Source organism: Nicotiana tabacum, chromosome 16 (genome assembly GCF_000715075.1).
Source record: "Nicotiana tabacum cultivar K326 chromosome 16, ASM71507v2, whole genome shotgun sequence".
Classification (NCBI taxonomy): domain Eukaryota; kingdom Viridiplantae; phylum Streptophyta; class Magnoliopsida; order Solanales; family Solanaceae; genus Nicotiana; species Nicotiana tabacum.
The window spans coordinates 6,942,091-6,964,826 of NC_134095.1; the positions used below are offsets into that span (position 1 = coordinate 6,942,091).

Sequence of the window (22,736 nt, forward strand, 5' to 3'; positions counted from 1 at the left end):
TTAGAGGTGTAAAATTTGAGTCCATGAATCTTTCCCTTCTCTTCTCCCTATATTCATATCCTACCACCCTTTCCTCTGCCCTAACAATGTTTTTAAGGAAAATTAAACAAAGAACATGTTGACGCACCAGAAAAATTGAATTTCTAACGAGGAATGCATATTGCCCAATTAAGTAGTAGATATTAGTTCAATTAAACGCATAGATCATTAATTGTAATTTCATATCATTATTAAGAACCAACCTCTCAATGGTGTACGAAAGAAGGATTTAAAAAATGAAGAACCATTTAAATTTTCAGAAAGGGAAACAATAAACAAATAAAGATACGCTTAACTTGTGTCACCAAAAGTGGTGTTTATATCACTAAACCCTTTTTGTAAGGTTAAAAACCATATAAAAATAAACTAATGTATGCTTACCTTGTGTGCGTGCCTTATAAAGGAGACTTCCCATTAATTATAGAAAAAAAAAAGGAAAGATATATATATTAGTAAAAACAATTAAAAGAAGTGGTATAACAAAGCCTTGAACTATGGAAGTAGTGCTTTTCATAGGATAACAAAATTTCAACCTTTATTAGCAGTGACTTTCACTACCACTTGTTTCTTTTACATTTTTTATACTTTAAAAGCACATATACAAATGATAAGTTGGTAATTATATTATACTATATTATATATCTTAGATATAAAAAAGTTTAGGTGAAAGCGAAGGGAGGTGATAGTGAAGAGAAAGAGAGAAGGCGACCCATTCTCTTCTTCTGTCTTTGTTTCTTATTTGATTGAGAAATAATACTCAGTTTCCATTAAAGGAGTTTCCTATATCCAACAACAAAGATCAAACCCTTACAAGATTTGCACATAGAAAAAAAAATTCTTGAATTCTATTCAAGGCTGAAGTCTACTCATCCTTGTATCTTTTACTGGTATTTATTCTACTTCAATTTATCTATTATCAACCAAATCAAATGGATTTTTTTCACATACCTTCAACTCCTCATATATGTTATTTGTTGAGCGGTTTATGCTTGTTTTTTGGTTCATTTTCATTCTATTTTTTGACCTTTTTTTGTACTGATAAATCTTACAATATTCTCTCTTTTTCTTTTTCTTTTTTTAACTTGAGCAGCTTCAAGACAAGAAATGGTCTGGTCTCAACTCTCAAACAAGCTCATCTATTGATATATAGATGAGATAAAACCATATGAACGGACTCAAATAATTCTTTTAATACATAGGCAAAAGTTACAAGCTTAGTATACCTTCCTTGAGAACTTAATTCCTCAAAAGGAAAATTCGATGTCCCAAAGTTTTCAACAAGGATTTTACAATTTCTCTAGTGTATATGAGAGATCTGCGACGAAGCATGAGGACATGTTAAGAATACAAGGCTTTGAGCCACTTCCGCCACCGCCACAGCAAGTAGAAGAGCCGTCAGGTGCGGTTTATGACGGCGGAGGTATGTTGACGGAGATTATCAGTTACCCGTCTGCGTGGCGGAAAGCCGCCACGGACATTTTGGATGATCAGATCCAATCAAGTAATTATCGGCAATGGCCACAAAAGGAGCAGCAGCAGCTGCTTCCACCATCAATAAACGAAGTTGAGGTAATTAACTGGTAATCATTAATTAGATAAGACTATGTACTCATCAAATATTGGAGCAGTAATCGTCAAAAATTTGGAGACTGAAAGCGCAATTAGATCAATTATTTTTAATGGGATTCTTATCAATCAACCTTGACCTTGACTCTCACTGGATTACTTCAACTCTATTTACTACCGTAGAAGGTTTTTTTCTTCTCTTTTATGGCTAATTGAAACACCGGAAATTTTCATGCAGCTACCACTCATGAATTCTCATATTAAAGCGTCATCTCCACCTCGCTCATCGTCTTCACTTCACATGTTACTTCCCAACTCAGCAGACACTAACAGTCTTCTTCATCATCAAGGATTTCACTTGCTTAATTCCACAGCTGTGGAACCTCCATCTCAGTTCACATGGGTTCCAGGTATTCAACACGCCTCTCACATGATTCAGAATTCTTTTTAATAAAGGGTGATGGTGAAACTCTAACTCAGACTTCTGCCAGCTCTGATACCATAATTATGTTTTCGACAGGAAGTAGTAGTGGAGAAGACAATTCTACAAGAATTGGGAGGGTAGTAGATGGTCAAGGTCTATCTTTGTCACTTTCTAGGAATTTTGAAGCAGCTGCAAAACTGGAGGATTTAAGGATTGGAAATGGAGGAATTTACTTGAACAATAATCAAGGATTATTCGGAGCGATTAATAACAACAACAACCACCATCAACTGTTACATTCAGGAGTAATTATGGATCATCGTACTGCTCCACACAGTAATCATCAAGTTCATGTTGGATATGCAGCAGCATCTCCTAGAATGACAAATGTTCTCAGAAATTCCCGATATGTAAAAGCTGCTCAAGAATTACTAGAAGAATTTTGCTGTGTTGGGAGGGGAAATTTCAAGAACCAAAGGGTCAAAAAATATGAAGATGAAAACCCTAATTCCAACACAGAGAGTGAAGATCGTGGTTCCTTAAAAGATCATCCTCCATTGTCGGCTGCTGAAAGATCTGAATATCAAAGGAGAAAAATCAAGCTGTTATCTATGCTAGATGAGGCATGTAACTTCTTTATAATTTATCCCTTTCTCTTTTTCTTGTTAGTAAAACGTCAAAAACTAGCTTGTTAAAGGGTCCATTTTCAAAAATAGACAAAAGCTGATTACCTAATGACATTAGATTAATATAGGATTTGTACTACACCTTACCTCTAATTACGTTTTAATTATTATTGTTGCACTTTTTACGTGTCACTTAACACGATTTACCATAAGGGAAGGGTACATGTCGAGCAACGAACGACATGCCCCCATTATAGGTTGTAGTTTAGTATTTAGGAAGCTATTAGGAAAAATCTTTAATAAAAATTTTGTTATTAAAAGAAGCTAATGATTTATCAACTGCTACATTTGGGACCATTTCTTGATTCTTTCTTCCAGATTGAGGTCTTTTTTTATATATATAATCGTGAATTATTGAGGCCAACAGTGTTTAATTTTGTTACAATGATGGTTTCCTATTATGCTTAACCTTTGTTAAAGTGTCATTTTAGGAAATAGTACACTGCTAAAATCTTGAAAAATCTGTTTAAATAATCCACTATCCGACAACAAGCCACACAATATCAATTGCTCCCCACGTTCATTAAATTCCCTGTAGTACTAAGAAGATGTCAGTAAATTAATTTTATAACAAATGTGAAGCCGCGGCTTTGATCTTTTGCTGGAAAAGTGCAACACAACGATGCTTCGTGCTACGCATATTCCATCATTTAGGCTTTTTTCAGATCTATGCACAATTGCACACCATGTGTTTGATATAATTAAAAAACATTTTTTTGGGTGTACTAATATTATTCTTAACAGGTAGATGCAAGATACACGCGTTACTGTGAGCAAATGCAGGCGATGGTGAACTCATTTGATTCAATGATCGGATATGGGGCAGCAGCGCCGTACACGGCGTTAGCACAGAAGGCGATGTCGCGGCATTTTAGGTGTATAAAAGATGCCATTGTAGCTCAGCTGAAGCAGACATGTAAGTATCTTGGGGAGAAAGATGTGACGGGAAGTGGTGGTTTGACTAAAGGAGAGACGCCGAGGTTGAAAATGCTTGACCAAAAGTTGAGGCAGCAAAAGGCACTTCACCAAATGGGAATGTTGGATTCTGATGCTTGGAGGCCGCAAAGAGGGTTGCCTGAACGATCTGTTAATGTTTTAAGGGCATGGCTTTTTGAGCATTTTCTTCATCCGTACGTTCTCCACTCTCACTCTCTTTATCTTTCTTTCTGCTTTCTATTTGGTGCCTGCGGCGCAGACAGTATACTCTGCTACGTATCACATGCACACTGCTTAAAGGTTCACAAAAAATTTCATATTTAGTATTCTGAACCTTTAGGAAGGTAGTCTTGGAGCAATAGTCAAATTATCTCGGTCTCACCTATAGGATACCGATTCAAGCCATAAAATTAGCCACTATTCTTGTATAAGAGTAGGCTGCCTACAGGGGCGGATCCATGATTTAAACTCTATGAGTTCAACTTTTAAGTTTTTAGCATTGAACTCATTATATTTTTCTAGTTATAGATTCATATCTACTACGTATTTTTTTAATTTTAATGAATATTTATATACAAATTCTTACTGTGTCGAAAGTTATGAGATCAATCGAACTCGTCGGTAGAACACTACATCTGCTTCTGACTGCCTACCTCACACCATTTTGAGGTGCGACCCTTCCCTAAATACCGCGTGAACGCAAAATTCTTTTTGCACTGCCCTTATTATTCTGAACCTTTACATGGTCAAGTCTCTTAAAAGATAATAATAATAATAATATATACTTTCCATAGTAATTGGGATTAGTAAATCGGAAAATAAAGTAGCTAACTTCCTACAAGAAGATAAAACACTTATAATATAAACAATATTTATATTATATTGTTACCGTATATAAGTTAAATCTTTCATCACACATGACACATCTCTAGGCCTTTTATGTGCATATATATTCCCATTTCTTCCTTCATTTTGGGTTGTTGAGGAAAAATCAGATAGTCTCCGGCCCCTCAATTACCAAATGCGTATCTTTTATTTTGTCAGGAGAGAAAGGGAAGATTTCATATTTCCTTCTAAGGGGAGGACTGACTTTGCCTATGCCTCAAATTTATGCATAATCATAACACACTTTTTGTCAAGCACTTGTATAAGTAATTACTAATTTTCACAGTCCTCTATTTTAGAACTACTCCATACAATAAGAAAAGAGATCCAATTGTCCTTAATTTTCAACACTTATTCTTTTAGGTAATTTATTAAAGAGTTTTATGAGGTGGTTCCATATTTTCTTAATATAGTTTAGTCAAAATATGCTTGCTAAAAGAGTTTCTCTGTCCAACAATAAAGTTTTCTTTCTTTGATTCAATTATTATTAATCTTTGAAAAGTTTTCTTTCTTTGATTCAATTATTATTGTTCTTTATTATGCACATTATTGTAGCACAAATGACAAATCCAAAAGGAAGAATAACAAAAAACATCTCCAAAGGAAGAAAAAAAATAGCAAATGGCAAGTAGAAAATGATCAGTTACATTACTAACAGTGCTCTTTAGAGATCATTTCATGGAGAAACATGTCTTTTAGATAGTACTTCTCTAAAGTGATTTCATATCATTTAGGTATAAATGAGTTAAAAATTATTAATTTTGCCCCTATCATTTCGGTATAAAATTTCAACCATATATATATATATAAAACAATTCTTTATCACTTCTATAACTATGTGCTAATATTCATGATTAAATGAGATCACATCATCTACATATTTAAGTAGCCTGAGAGAGTACATTTTTAATAATTGAATATATTATATTTGAACACGCCTCTCAAGTATATCTAATTATTTTTCATGGATAACATGTGAAAATATTTTAAACTTCTTAGTAACGGTAATATTTGAATCTAGAACCTCTTGCCAGCTCTTATATATCTATAACAATAATCTACATCATACAATAGATAGATCATTTAATTAAGAAGAAAACGTTTGCAAATTGGATGTCATTGAGATCGATGTTGCTCGGACTCTCTAGAATATTGTCGTACTTATATTAAGTAGTGGAACCAGAATTTTCACCAAGAGGTATCAAAATATAAAAAGGTAGATATACCGAAGAGTTAAGGGAAGTGAACATATAGTAAATATTCATAAAACATAAAAATTTATTTAGCAATATAGTGTTACTTTTCGGCGAAGGGGCCCCTTGGTTGAATGTGATTCCGTCACTGCCTATATTGAATCCTTCAAAAATATTATATTTGAAGAATTCGAGAAAACATAAATTTAGACATGGTTGGTGGGTGAATCAGTGAATATGGAATTTGTAGGAAGAGATGCATTGGAATCTTATATATGGATTAGTGCAGACAGAGCAGCAGAAGATATGAACTTTTGCCATGCAAGAATTGTATTGAGGATTGTTGTCGGATTATGAAATGGGAGGAAAGTGATGTCATTATAAGCCTTTGCTTTTTACACCTTTGTGTATTCAGGTATCCAAGTGAAGCAGACAAGCATTTGTTGTCTAGGCAGACTGGTTTATCCAAAAATCAGGTACTCATTACATCTTTTTCTCTATTACTACTATATATCAGATGCTGTCATATCTCTTGAAAAGGATAACTCATCTTTGTTGTTGTAGTCATTTATCTGCGCTACCTTTTCCCTTGGCGCATGTCCTCTATCCTTTATCTTTTTTTTTTTTTTACTTATAAGGAATACTAGTATAATTTTTTCACTTAGTATGAATAGTTACTTCAAGTTGTCCTATAAAATATCTGATAGTGTAAATTGTTTTTACAATTTAAGTTAGATGCGAATGTAGTCAATTAGTTATGAGTTCATCTGATATCAAAACTTTCGATATGAAGTGTGTGTATATATACATCACGCCGTCCTCTATATATATATATATATATATATATATTAAAATTTTAACGAATATTAGATTTGAACTCATAACTCTACTATTATAAAAAAAAATTATGCAAAGTTGAACTAATTGAATTTAAATCGTGGATCCTGATCTGCTTTAAATTAAACTCTTTCTTAAACCTAGTGTTTTCTTCCTTCGTGATTTTTTATCCTTGGGGCTGGAAAAGGTAGATGATAGAAAAAAGTAAAAGAAATGAATTTGGTGAGGTTGCACCTTAAGTAGAAGATACATTTTTCTATTTTAGTACTACTACTACTACTATTTGACCTTTTCAAACCAGTTTTTCAGTGCATTCTTCCTGCTACTATTTTAAGAAGATTTTGTAGGGGAGTAGGATGACAGACCGTAGGATACCTTTGATCAGAGGTGATGCCACATAATTACGTTTTCTTTTCTTATAATTATCGTTAAAAGGGAAACCATCAAAAGCTCTTCTTTTTTGTTTTTGTTTTTTTTTAATCGAGCCTATGAATATTCATTTTGCTTTCTAATTAGTTTGATAACTACTTATTTATTTTCTTCTATAAAGAAAAACTTATTTTCGAGTGCCTTAATCCATCAAGATAGGAATGTAAATAAAATTAATGTTGGAAAACAAAAATGTAAGTATAGTGGGTAAAGTTACATATGCTACTTTAATGTCCTAAACTTTTGATAATTTACTGTTATGGTGGGTAAGTTTCAGTAGCTCTACGTGAAATTAACTTGGTATATAGGCTTTCATGTTACGTTATCTTTTACAGCAGCAGGCATTTGCAACTTTTCCACGTCTAGTTCTGACAGTAGTGACTAGTTTTAACATTTGATTGAATAATAAGATAATTCTCACGTTATATATGATGTGTATAAAACTAATCTGAAGCTGTTAATTACTGACTTCTTTACCAGCAATATAGCTATAAACAACGAATATAAATTACATAAAAAGCCTAGCCCTTATAAAACATTATTGAATAGGTAGTTAGGACGTGCATGTTTGATGTGACACTAAATATTTGTTAATGAAAAATAATTCGGGTAGGAAAAATATACTATACTTTCTAACTTAGTCCAAAACTACGGTTGAATGTGAACGCATAATATGATCATATGATAGCAGCAACCTGTGGAAAATTCAATACCACCAGGTTTAAGATTGTGTATATTATTGGTAATACTATTTACATATGTCATCATCTGGAGTAATATCTGAGATAGCTGTAAAATTATAGCAACATTAAGGCTCAGTGCTTGAGTACTTTGTGGTTTTCTAAAGGTACTTATCCAATGGCACATTCAGGACAAGAAAGGTATTTTTCATACAAATAGAGTTTCTCAAGTGTTTGGTTCAATAGTTATATAGTTAAGTTCTTGTGTTATTTAAAATTTACTTCAAATAAAACATCAAAGCTTTGAGTGTCAATCCAACATATAGATCACCTTAAGTACTTCAAAATGAATTTTACTGCCTTCCAATAATGCTCCTAATTAACACTCTTAACTCAAATGTACCTTTTTTTTTGTTTCACAAGATAATATTACTACTACTAATTATGCTTCATATTACACGATAGAATTTTCCTGGTTGATTTTTTATCCGTTTATGTCTTGACATCTTGTACATAATATTCAAAAACAAAAGAGGGAGGGAAATTTAAAACAACAAAACATCCTCCGCTGGCTCTCCATTTGAACTCAATACATTATACTATACGAAATGACATTTTCACACTCTAATTCAGCAATTTTAAGAGCTATATTCAACATTAATACTCACAATTACATTTTAATCACTATAGACATATAAAAATATCAGATTATTATTTATCAGTAACTTAGTGAGGGTCTTCTCCCCACACATATATCCTTCTTATAGTTGATCTACCACACATTAAGGCAAATTTTTTGGAGATGATCATATTAGCAGCCACACGTGGATTATTCATGAGCAAACTTAGCCGTGAAAAAAAAGAAAAGGACTCCCTTAATTTGTTAATGACACTCTTCATTGACGGGTATTCTAGGCCTTCTGATGCGAGAGGACACTTTAATCTTGTTTTAGAAGCGGAATGCTTGCCGTTCTTGTATTCTAAACTTCCTAATATAGAGGGATGAGGACAATATCCTGCATTTAAACTTATCTAGTGAGTCTTATAAGCCACGTGTTTAAATTATTAGGACAATTCTTTAAGGAAAACTTGTACTCCCTCCGTTCCGGTTTATGTGAATCTATTTCCTTTTTGGTCCGTTTCAAAAAGAATCATCCATTTTTAAATTTGAAAATAATTTAGCTTAAACTTCTAAGTCTATCATTAGTGATAAGCTTTTATAACCACACAAATACTCTGGACTCGTTTCTGACATGTTTAGGGCCACAAATTCCAAAAATCTTTATTTTTTCTTAAACTTCGTGCGCAGTCAAACATGTTCACATAAATTGGAACGGATGGAGTAGTATATAATATATTTTGTGGTAAGTTTTATAGAGTGGTAGTTAGATTGGCCATGTTGTATGGGGCAGAGTGTTGGCCGGTTAAGAACACTTATATCCAGAAGATGAAGGAAGCAGAGACGAGGATGTTGAGGTGGATGTGCGGGCACACTAGGATGGATAAGATTAGGAATGAAGATATTCGGGAGAAGGTGGGCGTGACCCATGTGGATGACAAGATGCGGGAAGCGAGGCTCAGATGGTTCGGGCACGTACAGAGGAGAAGCCCTGATGCTCCAGTGAGGAGGTGTGAGCGGTTGGCTTTGGTGGATACGAGAAGAGGTAAAGGGCGGCCTAAGAAGTATTGGGGAGAGGTGATCAGGCAGGTCATGGCATGGCTACAGATTTCTGAGGACATGACCGTTAATAGGAAGGTGTGGGGGTCGAGCATTAGGGTTGTAAGCTAGGAGGTAGTCGAGCTTTTTTCTACTTCGTACCGGGGTGCGGCTAGTTTGATAGGGATGATCTCAGAAGGACAGTGGTTAAGGTTGTGTCCATACTATCCTTCTGTTTTTCATAGCTCCGGGCTTTAATTACTGGTTATTGTTATTGCATGTCATCTATTTTATGATTTTTATGATGTTGCTACTAGATTTATAGTTTCTATTGACGATACTGATATATTGTCTCTTCTCGTTTTCTTTCTGCCTTCCTGAGCCGTGGGTCTATCAGAAATAGTCTTTCTGCTCTATCGGGGTAGGGGTAAGGTCTGCCTACTCGCTACCCACCCCAAACCCCAATTGTAGAATTTTAATGGGTCGTGTTGCCGTGGTTGCATCATACATGAATTCTTGGTGGTGCCCCTCCCTCGTTGGAGGTGGAGCTAATATTTTAATTTTATGAATTTAGGATTTTAAAACGACACGACTTTAAGTGCTAATAGCTGAATTCAAAACATAATATCTGTACATCTTTAATGAATTTGTTAATATAAATATAATGTTTAAGTAAAAATTATTGGGTTTGGTTGAACTCGTAGTCGAGCTTCAGCTCCGCCCCTGTCCCTAGTAGCTTAGTCTGTCAAAGAGCTTCTTCTAAGCACCTTCTTTTAGCTAATACACTGATCACCCCATGTTGTTCCCTATAGCTACGATAGGTGGTGCTCCTAGTAGCTGCATCAGTGACCTACTTATAGTAGATTTATAATTCTATTCACAATTAATTGTAAGATATTTGTCTATTTAAAGCAATAAAATACTACAAGCTTAATAGGTTTATAAAGAAAACATTTCAGGTCATATTAAATGCACCATTATCAAAGGACTTAACTGGTGTTAATTGAAGCTGTGTGTAATTAAGCGTAAGGATGTGATTATTAATTTCGCTGTTAACTACTGTAGCTAGTACAGTAATCCTATTTGAGAATGGAAAGGTAAAAGGCAGCTATTTGACAAATAGATGCCACATTTCCTCTGATTTACTGCAAGTATCTGGCAGAGCGATAGATCCAACACTTTTGTCTGATTTTCAGTACCCTTCATTTAGCATAGGACATTTGCACGGTTGATTTTTAAATACTGTCACTCTTGCATTAATTTGGTCTCATGTAATTAATGTGTCCTCAACAAATTAAGTGCAGTAGTTAGCATTTATGACTTCATCCACTCTATTAATTAGATCCCCTCAACTTTGTGATAAAAGTTACTCCCTCCGTTTTAATTAATTTTTTATTTTATTTATGGTTCATAATATTTGATTTTTTAGATATTAAGAATAATTTTTTTTCATAAGTTGCTTTTGGAGTAAAGAACTTGTGAGTATTTGTTATATTTTCAATTGTTAATTAATGCTAAAAGTGAATTCTTAATATGGTCACTGTCATTGTTAATATACATTCACAGGTTTTACCCTGTCAGTGTAATTAACATCTTATTATATCATCGTATCAATTATAAATTTTATGGGCTTATCATTGAATTCTTAAAAATTTATAATGTCAATGCATAGAACTTAAATTCTAATTGTTACGATTTTCAGGTATCAAATTGGTTTATAAATGCTAGGGTTCGGTTGTGGAAACCTATGGTGGAAGAGATGTACCAACAAGAAACAAAAGAAGAGGAAACGGATCAAGATCAAGAAGAGGAGGAGCAAGAAAATCAAGTGTCTGCACAAACTTTAATGCACGACAAGATTAGCAACATGGCTACATCGGCAACAACAACAACAATGCCATTATCAGTAAGATCCGAATTTAATGCTAATGAAAGAGACCTTTCAAAGAACATCATAAATTATAGGCAGTACGCCTTGGGAAACCAACTAGTAATGCTTCAAGATGATACCGCCACCGCATCCTCCGCCACACACGACGTTTCAACCACCGTCAACCGCTACTTCACGGCGGCCGACGCGGCTGATTTGGTTGCTAATTCAAATACCGCATTTGGTTCTCAGCCAGCTGGGGATGTGTCACTCACATTGGGACTACGGCACTCGGAAAATGTACCAAGGAAGACAACTCAGTTCCAATTAAGAGACTTTGGAGCATATTAATCAACAATTTTAAAGATATAGGAATAAGAAAAGTAATGTAAGCAATTACGTGTATAAGGTTGGATTACTTGGATATCAATTGTATAAATGGGGAATTGTAATCGTATAATATTTTGGTGAATTTGATACGTAGGTTATTATGTCAAAAAAGGACATGCGGATAATTTATGGAAATGTAGTGAGTTGAGTGCTATAGTTGGCTAGTTTGTTATACACAAATATATCTATGTGCTTATATATACTGTAGCTCTTCTCTTTTTTTTAGCTGTTGAAATACTTATTTATGAATCTAGGTATGAACTCTGATCAGTAATATTGTTGAGTATTGTCATTGGCCAAATTATTCAACAGAATCACAAAACAATACCGATGAAGATAGCTACGCTTTGTCCTTATTGTATTCTCTAATCATCTATATGACAATTAATATATTAAGCTAAATTATCCGCAACTCTTAGCATTTAATATTTGAGATTATCATATGCAGCCTTTTGATTTTAGTATATAACAATTTGTCGTAGTATTTTCTTTAATGTGGGTCAATAAGGAAAAATGTTGTGAGGACTGACCAATATCTTATGCCATCTCTATAAGAAAAAAAATTCTTGTTAAACTTTGAAAAAAGAAGAAGCCATATATATTTACAAAAACAGTATTTTTTTGGCAAGTAAAATATTCTTGTGTCTAGATAGCTACTTTCTCCGGTCCAAAATAAGTGATTTTTTTGGCTTTTTTCTTGTGGTCCAAAATAAGTGATTTTTTCCAGATTTCAAGAATGAATTAATTATTTTTTTTCTATATTGTCCTTGGAGTAAATAGTGTTGGAATATGTGTTAGGAGTATTTAAGTGAGACAGTAAAGGTTAATATGGTCAATTCCATTGCTAATTAATGCTAAAAGGTGGATTTCTTAATATGTGTAAAAATATCAAAAAATCACTTATTTTGGACCGGAAGAAGTAGAAGTTAAAGACTTCACAATCAGAAGGGGAATAATCCCTTCCCCCCAACTCCCAACAAAAGAATTAACCTACTTTCCCAAATTGCTTTAAAGTATTTCAATTTCTAGAAGATTAGTTATGAAACTTAGGATACTTCAATTTTTTTAAAAAGGCATGGCAATGCGTTATCATTTAATTGGTATATGCGAGTAACATGTCACTAAATCAGTACATATGTCGTTGTCGGAATTTATGAATCTTAAGTAATACTATTGGTCTTGGTTTGATTGGTTAGCATTCACACAATAATTGCGGCTTCCCTCAACTTAGCATTAAACAACTCAGTGGATGGTTGCTTTCAAACAAGCATAAAAATAATGGCTTTACACCAAAATGGCATCATCTCTTAGGGCATGTTACTGCGTTACATGACACGAGTTACACTGGTTATGGCAGATCCAACCGTGAGTTTTAAAATTAGGCAGAATCTAGTACTTGACAGTCGAACTATACACATACGCGCAATAACTATATATATATATATATATAGAATTAGATATGCCTCTTAGAAGTTACTCTCTTGACTCGAAACTCATGTCATCTAAATTCTGAATCGGCTCCTTTCCTGGTCATTGATTTTCCAGTATATGTGTTGCTCACAAATATCACAATATTTTACTAAACAAAGTTAATTATCACTTCTCATATACTATCAAGATATTAACATTGGGTTATATATACTTCCCAATATTATTGGGTACATTGCCGATAGATGCGTCCAATTAATAGTGTTGTTTTTGAGAGGACAGTCTGTCCATGGATGAAATTCAATGCAAAGAAGCAGATGAGTACAAATTTTAGTTTAGAGATACGTTTCTCTTGTTTCTGGCACTATATATCCAGAAGTATCCCCTCATGTATAACTGCGAAAATCAAATCATATCACTGAATCATTATATGGTCCCCCCCACAACAATTCTGACAAAATATGAAAGTTATATTCTACTACGATCTCATTGTAAAAATTTCAAATTAACTGTTGGTATATATAAGCCAAAGAAACTATATATAGTAGTAAAGCCTGTCCTTTAAAAGAAGAAGATGCATTATCGAAGTATATCTTAAAGGAATTAAGCCATGAAAAGAAAGACCAAATTTATTGTTACCATATATAATTTACAAAAATTCTTGGACAAAGACGGTACTAACAAAGGTTTAAAATTACAGTTGATCACGAAGACGCAGGAAAAAAGAATGCGTAACTCCGTCGTAAAACATGAATGGACAACAATAAAAGAATGTTTAAAGAATAAAGCATTAATCAGTGTGATGATTCTGCAACAAGATTTGTGAATCCGTTGTTTGAATATCTGTCAATTTTAAGCATAGATGAGCTTTCACTGGCTTATGATCAGAGCTGCGGATGCTTTCAATTGCTTCATAAGAATGTAAAGTTGCATTGATTTTGTTACTGTCTATCTTGAACAATATTCTGTCTGTCCACGATGGTACTCTAACCTGTTTAACGATAAAGATAACAAAACAATTAATGTCAAATCAAGATACCAAATCCTTAATTAAGTGTTTTGTAATTAAAAGAAAATATTTCCTATATCCTAATTTATAGGTCACAGTACTTTTCTATTATTCAATTTAGTCATATGTTAGTATATCCGGGGTAAGTGTACATATAGCCATTTTGAAGGGTGTTATTTAGGGATTATCCAATAGTTATTTTTGTCCTGAAATTTTAAACTAAAAATTTTAACTTCAGGACAACTCAGGACATTTTTATACTGAAAACTTGAACTGAAAAATTAAAATCCAGGATGCACTGGCTAATTCTTAAATAGCAGCCCTTTAGAGTGGCTACCTGAAACGAAAAAAATATTATGATTCTTAAGAACTCAACGGGCCCTTCTCCTTCGAATCAAACAAACAAAGAAGGGAATCCCGTTGAGTACTTACGCTTTCATGTTGACGACTCAATTCATTCGATTACTACAGGGATGAACCCAATCCGGAATATGAATCATAAAAGAAAATACCTATTAAACCGATTACAAGAATACCAGCTACAGTACCTATTATCCAAAGAGGAATCATTTCTACGTATATCTAAGGATGAAGTGCAGCTATAGCCACTTTTAAGCCCGCTATTTAAAATATATTCCCAATTTATAATGAGTTTAAAGATTAGTGTCCTGAATTTTTGAGCTGCTAATTTAAAATTCAGGACTAAGTGTCCTGAATTTCTGAACTACTAGGCTAAAATTTAGGACATAAGATTCAAATTTCGGGTCATAATTTTCGAACTTTAGGACACGATGTCCTGAAGTTTGGATTTTGAGGTTTAAAGTCTAGGACATCGTGTCCTGAAATTTGAGCAAAATTATCTAATATTTAAGTACATTATAAAGTGTGGATATATTTTAAATAGCATGCTTAAAAGTGGTTACTTGGTGTCATTTCCAATATATCTCGCTTAAGTAATGCTTTAAACAATTTTTGTAAGTTCAAATTCTCAAGCTTATTTGATTAACCAATGTATAGTACTTTAATTTGATTTTTCTCTATTTAATCAACTTTTCAACTAGTAGTTTAACCTTTTTTTCACAACTACGCAAGTCAAATTAACATTTTAAACTATCAAATGGTTAAATAAATTGGGAGAGAAGAAGTAATAAGATTTAGACTAATTAATTACCTTGTGACTGGTATCATAGCTGCTGCTTCCAATATCATATTTGTAAGTTGGTTTGAAAGCTAATGCACCCTCGCAATACCCATTAAATATCTCACCTCTTTCTGCTTCTTGTAAAAGCTGATCTTTGCTAGTTAGCATCTGCTTTAGTCAAACAAATATTCAAAAAATTTGGAAGGTTAGTAATTGTTTAAAATAGCCTTCTTTTTCCTTCCAAAAACCCAAGTTGATCTAAAGGAAGTTCATATGAAAAGTTAAGTTATATACATTAAGAAAATTTGCACTGTCAGCATATATAACTTAAGAAGGGGAGCCCTGGCGTAACCGGTAAATTTGTTGCCAGGAGGTCACTGGTCACGGGTTCGAGCTGTGAAAACAGCCTTTTGCAGTAATGCAGGGTATGACTGCGTACAAAGACCCTCATGGTTCGGCTCTTCCCGGAAATCCACGCATAACGGGAGCTTAGTACACCGGGCTGCCCTTTAGCGTATATAACTTAAATATATGAAATATACATACTTCGTGGAGATTTCCATGAATGAGATCTCTAGCAGGATAGGAATTGATGCCTTGTAATCTGTAGTTAAGATCTCCCAACCATACAGTAAGCTGTGCTGGTCTAGAATAAGGATTCGTATTCTTGGAAAAGAGAGAGTTTGATATATGCTTGAACTGATTGTTCCTCTCTTCCACATTACGAGCATGAGCTGCAGTTGGAGTCAAATGAAGAAAAAAATGATCATTCAGAAAAATAATGTCAACAGCTGAAAAAAAAAGGAAATAGACATCATGATGTTTTATAGCTCTGAGTAATATATTCCTTTCTAGCCAATTGTAGCAAATTTATGATTACCTTTGGCCTTTTTCCAAGAGACAGTAAAAGAGGGTATTATTTCCAAATTCCTACATGAAATTCACCAGTTTTATTTAATGATTTAATTATGACCACCTATAAGAAAAAAATATTGGAGACTCTAATGGTTGTAATTCTACTCTGCATTACTTTGATGAGACTTCAAAGGTAAAAACTCTTTTGTCCCACGGTTAAATGTTTATTATAACAAATAAAAAAGAATAGAAGCAAAGACACAAAAAGTTTGGGCCTAGATGCGTCGTGGGCAACATCTAAGTTTATTGGGAAAACTACATAGTAAATAATAGCCCGTAAAATACATATTTTTTGTTTAATTAATATATAATATACAATATATTTTATACTAGTGTATTTTTTTTATATTAACTATCGAATATAATTAATTTTGATCAACCGACCAAATATGTAACTTGCCATATAAACTTTTTGGGAGAAATTCAAAAATAGCTAGATTTACAAGTGGTCATTCAAAAATAGCCACAGTTTCAAAAGTAATCGAAATTTAGCCACTTTTCATGTAAAGATAAATCTGAACAAAAACACTGTTCAAAATCCGAAAAAATACTCCAGCGTAATGTACTGGAGTTCCAGTATAACCAGCATAATATACTGGAGTTTGGAGCATCGGTGTTTCAGTCTCCAGTATATTATACTGGTGCCTGCAAAGTATACCGGTCCAGCATAATATGCTGGAAGTTCATACACAGGCGCACCGAACTCCAGTATATTATGGTGGACCGGTATTTGTTGCAGCAAAATAGTAACTATTTTTCAATGACTTGGCAAACGCTGATTATTTTTGAATGACCAGTCCGAAAACTAACTAGACCGTACTATTTTTCAGGCCCAAACTTGATGGAAGTCAATAAACTTTGAATTTTTACGATACCAACTTTGCGTAATGAATTTCCTTTCCCAATTCCCACAAACAAAAAAGAGCTGGATTTTCCATATTCTTCTTTGGGAATGAAAATGTTTTTCTAGTAGTATATTTGTCAACCTACTCTAAGCAATTAGTCTATTGTCGGTCAATTATTCGACCTGCCTAGCTACAAACTACCTTCAAAGAATATAAGCCTATACAAGTTCTAAAGTCTAAATAAGAAGGTAGAACTAGCGGCAAAATAATTGTATGATCACATTATGTAAAAAAAATTCAATCATTAGAAAATACAATAGTATACACTTTTATTTACTTAAATATAATTTTGAACGGGTTAGTATGTTTAAAATGAGGAGGAATAGAGTAGAAGGAATTACCAGAGAGGTGACAAGAAATAAAAACCATTTGTATGCCCTTGTATCTAATTCTAACACCCACTGCTCCTTTCTTTCTCCTGATTAACCATCCTAATCCTCCAATTTCATGCTTATCCACCTTTACTTCTATATAAAGTCAACCAATCAAATATTAGTAACAACAGAATCAAGATTCAATTCAATTAGCATAAAATTTAGTATATTGAAAAAAATAAAGAAATAAAATATACCTCTAGTAAATTGCTCTGAATTCTTGGGGCCAAACACATACAGCTGTAGAGATTGCATTACAGCTTTTCCTAATAGCCTTCCTCACAAATATGAAGGAAAAAATGTCATAATACTATAATAAGGAAATTAATCTTAATTATGACAAGTACTTTTCAATAATATTAAGTTAGTGGTCTGATGCAATGCATTTCTTCTTTTTTCCCCTAAAAATTTAAAATGTGACCACGAAAATTTGAAGGTTAATTCATGAGATACGGCATGTCAGAGAATACACGACTTTTCTAGAATCAAAAATATAAATTGGAGTGAGAACACGTGAATATTAGTTGGGTCGTCATTGTCAAAGATCAATTATAAGGTGCTTCTTGTCTGGCTATTCATGTTTCAGCTTATCGTCTTTTAATTTATTTCCTTCCATTTCAAAAGCATGCAACCTACCCTATGAAAAGATGATTGGTCCCAATAATGTTTTCCATAAATATTGGAATATTTAAAATATAAAAAAGAGAAACAAGAGAGAAGAGTTTAAATTTTGTGACGGATAATGTACATTTTTTTTATCATCAAATTAAGCTGACCTACTACAACAAGTAACTCTTCCTAACATGTCTGATATATATAGTAAAATAAAAATAAAAATAATAAGAACCTATTATGACCGATTAAATTGTAGTAATAGGAGTGTAAATTTTTTTTATACATACATGTGAGTATGAGCCAAAGTATTCTTCAACAACTTGAGAATGTTGTTTCGAGGAGCCTCTTGCAAACCCATCACCAATAGATCATATTTTCGTTCTTCACCAACTATTTTTGCTATATCCTCGCATGGAACCTTCACATCATGCAAAAATTTGTGAAAAATAAAATAGGAAAATAGAAGAAGAAATTAAAAAAAGATAGTTCATTGCACTAAGCTCCTGCTATGCGCGAGGTCCGATGAAGGGTTGGACCACAAGGGTCTATTGTATACAGCCTTATCTTGCATTTCTACAAGAGGATATTTTTACGGCTTGAACTCGTAACCTCCTAGTCACATGACAGCAACTTTACCAACAAACTGTGACCGCTAATTAAGTGCTAAATTTACCTTTCCATTCATATTCCAAGTGACAAAGTAGATGCAAAGATCAGAACTTCCAGAAAACTCACAACGTTTCTGAATATCAACAGTTTTTATCCCTTCATGACTCGCCTCAAAACTGTCTACCATTCCCATTGCTGCTTTTCGTCTCTTCATTTTATACTTTTTTCTGCATCCAATTAAAAAATCAACCACAATAGTTAATTAACGTTCACTAACTTTACATCATAAACTGATGACAATATAGCAAAAAAAGGAAAGTAGATCAAACCTTGAAGCTTCAAAAAGCTTCACACAAAGCCCCTCCATTATATTGAACAAAGAAAGAAATGCAGTTCTCTGGATTATTCTAGAGTCGCTTAAGCAGGAAAACACAAAGTTCGAAGATATATCAGAATCGATTGACTTTTGAGATTCAAAATTATATATTTCTTCTCTTTCTATGCGTGTGTGTGTATATATATATATGTAAACACGTACTAGCTAGTGGGCGGCGAGAAAATATAATGCATGGAAAAAGAGAATAAGAAGAAGAAGTCAAAGGTTTGGCGATAATTAGATGTATAAAATGCTTTGTCACTTGATGATGACAGTACTTGGAATTTGATATGTCATTAAGTTAGGTAAGAATGCCATCGACATGTTTAAAGACATTGTGACAAATCCGAAAGAGACATCATGAGCTTCGGGATCAAGAAAATTCTAGTATAGCTAGCCTTAATTTGCCATGACCATGCAAATTATTGAGTTTTAAAGAAAACCAGTATAAATACTCCTCTAACTTTTTGAGTTCATCATTTCATATTACTACTATATTTTTATTGTTGGGTTATGTTGACACTTCAGGTTAAGCCTTTGGTTACGGTAAAGTTATCTTCGTGTGACCTATAAGTCACGAGATCAAGCCGTGAAAGCAGTAACTAATTGTTGCAGTAGAATAGACCGTTTACATTACAGCTCTTGAGGTGCGACTCCCCCAAACCTTGTGTAAACGCAAAATAACTTGTGCACGCTTATTTCATGTTAAGCCTTTGGATTCTCAATATTGGTGTTGCTTCGTGTCCCTCCAAAAGCTATTAATGTTGGTAGGTCATTGGGGGGACCAAAATTAAGAGGACACTTGTTGGCTTTTGATGAGTGGAGTAACGTGAGAAGGTTTCATAAGTTAATTAATCAGCCTTAGCTTATTGAATTTTGAAATATAGTCAAAGGTCAAATTGAAAGACTAGGCTGCAGTAGAGATCAAAACCGATTCCGTTAAGTAAAGGTTCATCAACTCCATGGCACGTGCGAATTGTATATACTTTGTATCGACGTTATGTTAATTTTTCGTACCGCAGCCTCCTTGATTAGTTTCAGGTTGAAGCACTAATAAGTGAAGGGGACTCCAACTTTATACTGTTTATGAAGTTTAGGTAATTATTATTATAGCTTTTTCATTGTTATTTGAGTTGCTAATCCACATAGAGTGAAGAATTATTTATAATTAACTTTAAAATCATTTCATAGTTTAAAAACTAACATTCCCGGTATATAATATATCTTCCATAAAGGTTAGGAGCCTATGACCCTAGAGACAAATTTAAACTAAAAATAGTCATTTGCACCCTAAAGGAACAACTTAACCAAGAGGTTTACAATTTACAGTGCACAGAGTTTGAATCTCATGACCTTGTAGCTACTTTGAACTTTGAAGCCAGATTTGCCGTATGGTGCTTGCTTGGCCGCAAATTCTGAAAGAAAAACTACATAGTATAGTCGTTTTAAAAAATAGGTCCGGCAAAATCAATATATATAAATACATTAAGATTGTATTTTTTAAATTATCCAAGAAGCAGAAGCAGAAAATTAATTTATTTAAGACAAATACATTAAGATTGTATTTTTTAAATTATCCTTAATCGGATTCATGTCAGGGCGGCCGACTACTGAAGTTATTCATCTTGTGAGAAGATTGATAGAACAATATAGGGAGCGGAAGAAGGGTTTACATAGGGTGGTCATTGACCTAAAAAAAACTTATGACAAAGTCCCAAGGGAGATTCTATGGAGATGTTTGGAGGCTAGCGGAGCTCCGGTAGCGTACATTATGGTGATCAAGGATATGTATAACGGGGCTAAAACTAGGGTAAGGACTGTGGGAGGAGACACGAATTATTTCTCAGTGGTGATGGGGTTGCACCAGAGATCAGCTCTTATCCCATTTCTATTCGCTCTAGCAATGGATGTGCTGAACACATCCAAAGAGAGATGACATGATGTATGTTATTTGCAGATGAAATAGTACTGATTGACAAGGCGCGTTGCGGGGTTAACGCTAGGCTAGAGGTGTGGAGACAGCTCCTAGAGTCTATAGGTTTCAAGTTGAGTAGGACGAAAATAGAATATTTGGTGTGCAAGTTCAGTATTGGGACGCATGAAGCTGAAGTGAAAGTGAAGCTTGATACACAAGCCATCCCTAAGAGAGAATTTTAAATATCTCGGGTCTGTAATACAAGGCATGGGGAGATTGAAGAGGATGTTACACATCTTAATGGAGTAGGGTGGATGAAATGGATACTCGTATCTAGTGTTTTGTGTGATAAGAATGTACCACCAAGACTTAAGGGCAAGTTCTACAGGGGGATAGTTAGATTGACTATGTTGTATGAAGCATAGTGTTGGCCAGCTAAGAAGTCTCATGTCTAGAAGATGAAAGTAGCAGAAATAAGGATGTTGGGATGGATGTATGGGTATAGCAGAAGTGATAAGATCAAAAACAAAATTATTAGAGACAATGTGGGTGTGGCTCCTGTGGAAGACATGATGAGATAAGCTAGATTGAGATAGTACGGGCATGTGAAGAGGAGGTGCATGTATGCCCTAGTGAGGAGGTGTGAGAGGTTGGCTATGCTAGGCTGAGGAGAGGTAGAGGTAGAGGTAGGCCCAAGAAGTATTGGAGAGAGATGATTAGGCATGACATGGCGCTGCTTCAGCTTATGAGCTATAATCGATAGGAAGGTGTGGAGGTCGAGTATTAGAGTTGTGGGTTGACAGGTAGTCGAGAGTTTCTCCTAGTCTCACTTGTAGTATTAGTACTAGTCTTAGCTTACTATTCCTAGGTCGTGTTGATGCACGGTGTGTCATTCTTACCGGTAGTATTGGCACTATTCTTGTATTTCCCTGTTCCTAGACCTTTGTTTTTACTTGGCTATTTGCTTTCTTTGTCCTAATACATTGTTGTTGTTATTGTTTGTTTATTGTTCCCTTTTTCTATTCCTGAGCCGAGGGTTTATCGAAAATAACCTCTCTACCCTCATACGGTAGGGGAAGTCTGCGTACACACTACCTTCTCCAAACCCCACTCGTGGGATTTCACTGGATTTTATTGTTGTTATTTCTCTCTGGAATATTCTCTCTGATATAAATAGATCTCTTCTTTTATATTGTTACAACCCATATTCACGTACGTTAGTTCACGCCGTAAGTTAGTCAACGTAAATCTCAGAAGAGATGATCTTTGAGATGATAAGAAGTTAATCATATAGGTCTTAAATGATATAAGGGTGTATAAGAGTGGTTAACAAGTATTAGAAGATAAACGAATCAAAGATGTTGTAACCCGTATTTTCGAATAAAACTAGAGGTGCTTAATATTATCAAAAGGTCGTGTTTTAAGTTATTTGAATTATATAATATCCGTACCATAAGTCTTGAAGTCAAACAAGTTATGAACAAAAGTCGACAAAAGTTGTCGCAACTTATGTTCATAATGTTACTTAAACTTTAGGTCGAATGTTACTAAGCTTTTCTCCCAATTTACTTGAAATTATGGGGTGATCTACCCACCAAATTGAAGATTTATGAGTCTAGTTTCCAATGCATTAAGCTGTTTATCTGTCACGACCCAAACTGATGGGCCGCGACAGGCACCCAGTACCTTACTCAACCGAGTACCAACATAACGTATCTTTCATGTCATACTATCATAGATAACTGAGCCGGAAGGCTACCGTGAGATAAGTAGAATATAACATGTGATACCAACTTATACATAAGACATACGGGTCTGTAAGACCAAAATAACCACTCATATACTGAACATAGGCCG

At 34.1% G+C, this 22,736-nt stretch overlaps 2 protein-coding genes across 3 annotated transcripts; one reads left to right on the forward strand and one right to left on the reverse strand.

The window, feature by feature from the left end:
- The first annotated feature begins 700 nt into the window (after positions 1–700).
- On the forward strand, positions 701–11,790 carry LOC107822529 (BEL1-like homeodomain protein 4). 2 transcript variants are annotated; one of them, XM_075232567.1, is made up of 7 exons: positions 701–926; positions 1,130–1,608; positions 1,844–2,015; positions 2,126–2,656; positions 3,464–3,845; positions 6,145–6,205; positions 11,035–11,790. In XM_075232567.1, the coding sequence occupies exons 2-7, from the start codon at positions 1,300–1,302 to the stop codon at positions 11,551–11,553; spliced, it is 1,974 nt and encodes a 657-aa protein (XP_075088668.1). In that variant the 5' UTR covers positions 701–926; positions 1,130–1,299; the 3' UTR covers positions 11,554–11,790. The 2 variants fall into 2 exon arrangements, with proteins under 2 accessions (XP_075088668.1, XP_016504574.2); XM_016649088.2 differs by having other exon boundaries at positions 2,126–2,652; positions 3,460–3,845.
- A 1,841-nt stretch (positions 11,791–13,631) lies between these two features.
- Positions 13,632–19,139, reverse strand: LOC107822530 (type IV inositol polyphosphate 5-phosphatase 11). The gene is made up of 8 exons (XM_016649089.2): positions 18,918–19,139; positions 18,653–18,815; positions 18,267–18,397; positions 17,562–17,638; positions 17,332–17,457; positions 15,717–15,904; positions 15,201–15,338; positions 13,632–14,011 (listed from the first exon to the last, which is right to left on the reverse strand). The coding sequence occupies exons 1-8, from the start codon at positions 18,953–18,955 to the stop codon at positions 13,811–13,813; spliced, it is 1,062 nt and encodes a 353-aa protein (XP_016504575.1). The 5' UTR covers positions 18,956–19,139; the 3' UTR covers positions 13,632–13,810.
- Between the last annotated feature and the right edge of the window lie 3,597 nt (positions 19,140–22,736).